This window comes from Ciona intestinalis, unplaced genomic scaffold (genome assembly GCF_000224145.3).
Source record: "Ciona intestinalis unplaced genomic scaffold, KH HT001122.1, whole genome shotgun sequence".
Classification (NCBI taxonomy): domain Eukaryota; kingdom Metazoa; phylum Chordata; class Ascidiacea; order Phlebobranchia; family Cionidae; genus Ciona; species Ciona intestinalis.
The window spans coordinates 6864-15370 of NW_004191443.1; the positions used below are offsets into that span (position 1 = coordinate 6864).

Consider the following 8507-nt stretch of genomic DNA (forward strand, 5'->3'; position numbering starts at 1 on the left):
AATATCAACATATTTGTCACAAACATGATATAAATACCAACAGATTTGTCACAAACATGATATAAATACCAACAGATTTGTCACAAACATGATATAAATACCAACATATTTATCACAAACATGATATAAATACCAACATATTTATCACAAACATGATATAAATACCAACAGATTCGTCACAAATATGATATAAATATCAACATATTTGTCACAAACATGATATAAATACCAACAAATTTGTGACAAACATGATATAAATACCAACATATTTGTCACAAACATGATATAAATACCAACAGATTTGTCACAAACATGATATAAATACCAACAGATTTGTCACAAACATGATATAAATACCAACAGATTTGTCACAAACATGATATAAATACCAACAGATTTGTCACAAACATGATATAAATACCAACATATTCGTCACAAACATGATATAAATACCAACAGATTTGTCACAAACATGATATAAATACCAACAGATTTGTCACAAACATGATATAAATACCAACAGATTTGTCACAAACATGATATAAATACCAACATATTTGTCACAAACATGATATAAATACCAACAGATTTGTCACAAACATGATATAAATACCAACAGATTTGTCACAAACATGATATAAATACCAACATATTTGTCACAAACATGATATAAATACCAACAGATTCGTCACAAATATGATATAAATAGGAACCTGATTTCCAAGTAATCGGCATCACAAACACCCTCAGAGTTGGGAGATTCCAAACTAAAGTCACTGAAGTTTACCTTGGAATAAATGGGTGTTGTGGGTTTGTATATATAATGTGTTGTATTGTATGAACTTACTCGTATTTGCAGAGATGTTTGAACTGTTACAACCCAAACACAATCTCGCATATCGTCGTAGTTCGACGGATAGTTGGGCGACGTTATATAACCTTGGTTGGCTGTTACAAGCCCACCACACGCTGTGTACAAACATTGATGATGTCACAAAACATAGGTGACATCACAAAACATTGGTGACATCACAATACCTGTAGTAGCGTTAACAGTTGAATAAGCCGCTGCAAATCCGTCGTTGTTTATAGTTTGACCGGCGCTGAAGAAGATGGTCACTTTGTAACTTGTTGATAAAATGTCTGGGGGGGAAGTTGTCCCGCAGTACCTATATATGATGATGTTAGAAGCTTTAATATGATTTGTCTTTGTATTATATATTAGGTGAAATATAAACAAAACCTTCCAAGTGAAACTTGATCATCGAAAACTTCGACAAAATCCCCACAAACACCATCATCGTTGGGTTGTTCCAAAGCAAACGATAAGAAACGAAGATTGACCAATAATGTTGGGTGTACGGATATATAGTAGCTACAGTTCGCACCATGGGGGTAAGGGGTTGGGTGGTCAGGACTTTGGATGGAACCTGAGGGGGTGGTGTAAAGTCCGCCACAACCTGGGGAGAGAGTGTTAAAAGTTTTCGTTGTTGCCGTCATTATTTAACCAAGCTTTATGTTATATGACCTGTATATTCTGTTGTATATGTTGCATGGAACCCCCCTCCTCCAGTATGAGCGTCACTGGCAAAATGAATCCACATATAGTTGTGTGATGACATTATAGGAGCAGGTATAGTAGTTCCGCATATCTTCGATAATAATGGAGCGTCAGTGGTTGAACCATCGCGTACCTGCAACATAATAATAACAAACATTTATATATGCAACTACAGATATATGAATATTACCTAAAAACTTGAAAACATGAGTATTATGAGAATATAAACAACTATGATATCACAATTAACAACTATGATGTCACAATCACCTCTATATAATCATAATTACAATCTGCTTCTTCTTCTATTTCAACATCATCAAACATTAACATTATAAAGTTGCCCGGTTCTTGACGGATTTCATAAAAACAATCTTTGTTGGCTGGGTAAGTTAGGGGGTAGTAGGGTGATTGTAGTTGACCGTTTGGTGCTGTGATAAAAAACAAGTTAACATGTATATTGTTGATACAACAAGTTACCATGTATATTGTTGATACAACAAGTTACCATGTATATTATTGATACAACAAGTTACCATGTATATTGTTGATACACCAAGTTACCATGTATATTATTGATACAACAAGTTACCATGTATATTATTGATACAACAAGTTACCATGCATATTGTTGATACAACAAGTTACCATGTATATTGTTGATACAACAAGTTACCATGTATATTGTTGATACAACAAGTTACCATGTATATTGTTGATACAACAAGTTACCATGTATATTGTTGATACAACAAGTTACCATGTATATTGTTGATACAACAAGTTACCATGTATATTGTTGATACAACAAGTACCTGTATATTGTTGATACAACAAGTTACCATGTATATTGTTGATACAACAAGTTACCATGTATATTGTTGATACAACAAGTTACCATGTATATTATTGATACAACAAGTTACCATGTATATTGTTGATACAACAAGTTACCATGTATATTATTGATACAACAAGTTACCATGTATATTGTTGATACAACAAGTTACCATGTATATTGTTGATACAACAAGTTACCATGTATATTGTTGATACAACAAGTTACCATGTATATTGTTGATACAACAAGTTACCATGTATATTATTGATACAACAAGTTACCATGTATATTGTTGATACAACAAGTTACCATGTATATTATTGATACAACAAGTTACCATGTATATTGTTGATACAACAAGTTACCATGTATATTGTTGATACAACAAGTTACCATGTATATTGTTGATACAACAAGTTACCATGTATATTGTTGATACAACAAGTTACCATGTATATTGTTGATACAACAAGTTACCATGTATATTATTGATACACCAAGTTACCATGTATATTGTTGATACAACAAGTTACCATGTATATTGTTGATACAACAAGTTACCATGTATATTGTTGATACACCAAGTTACCATGTATATTGTTGATACAACAAGTTACCATGTATATACCTGTATACATCCCCCCGCAAGCCACGGTGTAGGTAGCCCGGAACCCACTTCCCCCTTGAGCTTCGTCCGAACGAAATTTCATCCATAAATCATTAGTTGTCGAAGTAAAGGGTGGGGGGGTCGTTTGTCCGCAGAATCGGCCGACTAATAACGAGTTCTCATCCGATCCATCTCGTAACTATAATTGTGGGGGGTTGACATCAACAAACAAATTACAATGATAAACATCTCGTAACTATGAACGAATGAAACTTGTTTATGAATTGTAACTTCTGCACTAAAGGCAGGCGAATGAATTACATTAATAAGCCGCTGCACTGTAAGGCAGCAAGAATAATTTATGTGTGTGCATTTAGCAGCAAAGGCGTAAAGTTATGGGTAAAAACCACTTGAGTAAAAATGTCACCAACCTCCAAATAATCCCACGAGCATTCTTCATGATCCTCAATATCCATGTTTGTTATTATAAACAATATTTTCCCACCAACCCCTATGTGGATCTGGTAGTAACATTCTTGGTTTCTTAGGTATAGGTTGGGGTAGTTGGGGGAGATAATGACCCCATCCTCATCATCATGGTAACCCCCACACCCAGAGATACCAACGGGTTGTTGTGACCATGTGATATGGAAACCTGCGTCGCTAACGTATGGATCTGTGTGAAAATAAATCCACACACCGGGGGCAGTTGAGAGTAGTGGTGGTGGTGATAGAGAGCTACAATAACGAGCGAGGATCAGATTCGTTTCCAACAATCCGTTCCGTATCTGTGGGGACATAGAAATATCATATTACATAGACATATTATTAATTATCAAAGCTGATGAATGTAGGCTAAGAATTTGAGATTCAATCATGTTTTGCAGTTTCTGTTGTAAAATATTCATTTAAATTAAGTTCCAACCTCCAGAAAATCGAAGGTACAATTATCGTGTGTTTCCAACGCAAGAGTTCCAAACATAAGTTGAACAACGAACCCCGCAGCAACTTCTATCGTCCAATAACAATCCCTGTTAGGGGGGTAGTTGCCGGGGTAACCGGGTGACTTTATATCCCCGTATGTTTCGTGGGTGATCGATTCTCCGCAAACTAGCGGAGAAAACATAGACATCATATATAAACATAGACATCATATATAAACATAGACATCATATATAAACATAGACATCGTATAAACACCTGGGTCCCCAGTCTGCCAGACAACTTGAAATCCTTTGTAATTATTTTGGGCGTTTGAAACAAACCAGAAATAGAGAAGGTTGTGGGTTGAAGTGAGTGGATCCCCCGGTACTGTGGTGTCGCAGTATTTACCTGAGGGTATATTATTAATATATATCATGAATATATGAACGTAGTTCACCTATCTGATGCGCCGATGCAGAACTTCCATCGTGGATTTGTAGAAAATCATAAACACAGTCGGGGTGAGGTTCAAGTTCAAATATGGGGAACGTAGCTTCGATAACCTGTGTGTGAGTGAAGTTGTTATTGTGGCTGATTGATTTAAACAATCCATTAGTGACCACAACCCCTAACTCCCCTGTCCCCCCTTATATACAACCCCTAACTCCCCTATATAACTCCCTGTACCCACCTTCCCGGCTGCTACTTGAACAACCCATGCGCAATTAGAACTCGAAGGGTAAGTTTGTCCAATCACGGCAGGAAAACTAAACGAACCTGAGTCTTGAACATAATAAGCCCCGCAACCTATAATGACAACCATTATAATATGAAGTTAATCATATAAACCAAACTAACCTGATTCATCGATCTCACAATTAGTTCCACCATAATTATTGGGGCATTTGCAATAATACTCCCCAACCCCATCTATACAAGTACCCCCATCGTTGCATGGCTGGGTCAAACAATCATCGATATTGACATCACAATTAACGCCGCTCCAACCAATGTTACAAACGCAAAATTCAACTTTGTCCTGATTTTCCTGAAAATCAAATGAACATAACATTTATTTCTTAAAATACGATGGATATTTTATTAAAACAACGAAGAAAAAGAAATTATCAAAAAACCAACAATGGTAACAAATATTCAAGGAGAGATAAAGTACGGCTGATAAACGCAACGGACAATCAAAGAACTGGTTACCTGACATTGGCCATTAACACAAACATCTGCGCATGTATCACCTTGTACACACCCCCCTACCCCAACACCATTCCCCAGAAAACCATCGGGGCACGTGCATGTTACTATGTTACCTACAGCTGTGGAAATATTATTCTATGAGATAATTGTTTGTGATGTTCCAATGTTTCACTTTCATACAGCGAGAGTCGGATGTCGTTAAAAAGCCTGTTAATGTCTCGCTGTGCGGCAGATAAAACGTCGAAACTTTAAGATCACTATAACAAACAATTACCAGAAGAACTCACGCATGCTTAATACACCTGGCAACAAATATTACAACGTTACTTTAATACCTGGATTGACTGTACATGTGGCTATGACATCACAACCACCATTGTTGACCTCACAAGCATTCATGACATCACAAACCCTCCCATCACCAGTGTAACCTGTGTGTAAAGTATATTATAACACATAGTGTGCTACAACTAAAGTTAGTGGGTTAACATGGTTACCATGTTCAACATCTGATGTGTTTACCATCCAATCAAACTAAAACTTTGGCATTACGAAATTAACACGACGACTAGTTTATAATACCCCCAACAACCCCACCTGATGGACACGGCCCGCACGTGTTTGAACCTGCCGTGTTAATACACACCACTAGAGGAGCTTGTGAGCAACCACCGTTGTTTGATGAACATTCATCGATATCGCTGCAAGCCCAACCATTGCCAATGTACCCTGCGGTGGGTTGTGTTATAATATGATGATACTGGTACAGCACATAAGCCACCTGTAGGGCAACCACCACATGTATAAGAACCAGGGTTGTTGAAACATTGAACTTCAGGATTCTTCGAACACGGTTTTTCTTGACACTCATTCACGTCGTTGTTGCAAGTTTGGTCATCGTTCGACGTTGCCCACCCATCCTGGGATGAATGATGACTTTATTATATCTTTGGTAGTAAAGATTAAAGAATAGGTGATATGAAAACAAAATTCAGTGGCAAAACAACAGTATAGGTAGAAAAACTACCGGAAGAAATTGTCAAACAAAACACGTGGTTGTTAAATACAAAACAAACATAATTATAATGTACCATCTTACCTCGCATATGCACGAAAACATGGGTGTACCAACTTGCCCCCGATGCCCGTCCACGCACAAACCATGACCACATTTAAACTCATCGTCCAAACAATCGTTGTAACTCGATTCACAGAATCTTCCACTATATTCAGGATCGCAATCACACCTGGGGGGGGGGTGAAGGTGTTTGTGTATTAATATATTATGTTTATATATTAATATAATATGTTTGTGTATTAATATATTATGTTTGTGTATTAATATAATATGTTTGTGTATTAATATATTATGTTTGTGTATTAATATAATATGTTTGTGTATTAATATAATATGTTTGTATATTAATATAATATGTTTGTGTATTAATATAATATGTTTGTGTATTATTATAATATGTTTGTGTAATAATATAATATGTTTGTGTAATAATATAATGTTGAGAATTTCTTTAATTAGTGACCAGGGCACAAAAAGGTTATTTTAATTTTAATAAACTTTTGCAAAAAATAAATAATTCTACGGTAGGTAATCTATTAGAGGTTTAGCAAACATAACTATTGAGTGAATATAATGAATTAACATAAACACAAACTCACCTAAAATCGCCGACAAGGTTAACGCACTTGCCGCCATTTTTACATCCCATCCCATTGTTAACAAACAATGAGCATTCATCAACATCTACTTCACAATCGTGACCCTGTACAATATTTTAATTAACCTTCGAAATTCACGGTGGCATAATTACTTGCCAATCATTATATGTGGGTTGTACATTAACATAACGTGTCCCGCAATCGGTGGCAACACGAAAACTTTAACGACCAGTTTAATATGTCTACTGCCGTCGTTAATATAAACTTTGGGCGTATAACCTTTCAACACTGTAAACCAGAACCACTTTGCTGGCAAACGATATTTAGTCGGTAAACATGGGTAATTCCCCTTACCTGATAAAGCTCATTACACTGGCAAAAGTAGTCGTCGTACAAATCAACACACGAGGCGCCATTGCGACACGGATTGCTGGAACAATCATCTTTTAAGGATACCTAGGGGGTTATGTTAAAGTGTAAGCACATGTTATACAATCAAGTATAAATAAACACAAGCTACACAGCGGCTCACCTCTTCCATTGCTTGTACGGTGGCTACCAAGTCTCCAACCTAATAATTGGTAAAAATATAGACGTTATTTATCCTCACATGATGGAGTCGTTATAACACGGGTGTTCTGTTTCATACACCTTGTGCCCGCTTACAAGTTACCATGTATGTAACTTGTTTATCCTAGCATGGCGGGGCAACCACAGTCGTTATAACACGGGTGTTCTGTTTCATACACCTCGTGCTCGCTTACAAGTTACCATGTATGTAACTTATTTATCCTCGCATGGCGGGGCAACGACAGTCGTTATAACACGGGTGTTCTGTTTCATACACCTCGCGCCCGCTTACAAGTTACCACGTATGTAACTTATTTATCCTCGCATGGCGGGGCAACGACAGTCGTTATAACACGGGTGTTCTGTTTCATACACCTCGCGCCGCTTACAAGTTACCACGTATGTAACTTATTTATTCTCGCATGGCGGGGCAACGACAGTCGTTATAACACGGGTGTTCTGTTTCATACACCTCGCGCCCGCTTACAAGTTACCACGTATGTAACTTATTTATTCTCGCATGGCGGGGCAACGACAGTCGTTATAACACGAATGTTCTGTTTCATACACCTCGCGCTCGCTTACAAGTTACCACGTATGTAACTTATTTATTCTCGCATGGCGGGGCAACGACAGTCGTTATAACACGAATGTTCTGTTTCATACACCTCGTGCTCGCTTACAAGTTACCACGTATGTAACTTATTTATTCTCGCATGGTCGGGCAACGACAGTTGTTATAACACGGGTGTTCTGTTTCATACACCTCGCGCCAGCTTACAAGTTACCACGTATGTAACTTATTTATTCTCGCATGGTCGGGCAACGACAGTCGTTATAACACGGGTGTTTGTTTCATACACCTCGTGCTAGCTTACAAGTTACCACGTATGTCACTTATTACGTATGATCGCACGTATAAGTCGTTATTATTCACCATCCAAGGTTATATACGATATCTATTTGGTTTTATCCGCTTGGTGGCGACATCAATCCTCAACTACAATTGGTATTATGACGTAGTTACGTCACAAGTCACACAACAAAGAATTTATTATGAGCAAATAAACGAACTAATATGACGCAACAAATAACTAACAATTTATCACGTGATC

The 8507-nt window shown here is 37.1% G+C and overlaps 2 protein-coding genes across 2 annotated transcripts in view; both read right to left on the reverse strand.

Moving 5' to 3' along the window:
* LOC113475659 (cubilin-like) overlaps positions 1-7388 on the reverse strand; it is a 9095-nt gene extending 1707 nt beyond the window's left edge. The window contains exons 1-21 of the mRNA XM_026840096.1: positions 7355-7388; positions 7177-7278; positions 6823-6926; positions 6245-6392; positions 5927-6065; positions 5743-5874; positions 5481-5576; positions 5146-5264; positions 4792-4981; positions 4625-4740; positions 4391-4496; positions 4210-4341; positions 3935-4119; positions 3441-3797; positions 3031-3208; positions 1832-1992; positions 1529-1694; positions 1244-1460; positions 1039-1169; positions 848-969; positions 714-787 (exon numbers count right to left, since the gene is read on the reverse strand). Of these exons, the coding sequence (XP_026695897.1) occupies positions 714-787; positions 848-969; positions 1039-1169; positions 1244-1460; positions 1529-1694; positions 1832-1992; positions 3031-3208; positions 3441-3797; positions 3935-4119; positions 4210-4341; positions 4391-4496; positions 4625-4740; positions 4792-4981; positions 5146-5264; positions 5481-5576; positions 5743-5874; positions 5927-6065; positions 6245-6392; positions 6823-6926; positions 7177-7278; positions 7355-7363 (2984 nt within the window). The 5' untranslated portion in view covers positions 7364-7388. The remainder of the gene's footprint in view (positions 1-713; positions 788-847; positions 970-1038; positions 1170-1243; positions 1461-1528; positions 1695-1831; positions 1993-3030; positions 3209-3440; positions 3798-3934; positions 4120-4209; positions 4342-4390; positions 4497-4624; positions 4741-4791; positions 4982-5145; positions 5265-5480; positions 5577-5742; positions 5875-5926; positions 6066-6244; positions 6393-6822; positions 6927-7176; positions 7279-7354) is intronic.
* Positions 7389-8446: 1058 nt separating this feature from the next.
* The window catches only part of LOC113475661 (cubilin-like), a 2445-nt gene continuing 2384 nt past the window's right edge, over positions 8447-8507 (reverse strand). The window contains exon 6 of the mRNA XM_026840099.1: positions 8447-8465. Within this exon, the coding sequence (XP_026695900.1) occupies positions 8447-8465 (19 nt within the window). The remainder of the gene's footprint in view (positions 8466-8507) is intronic.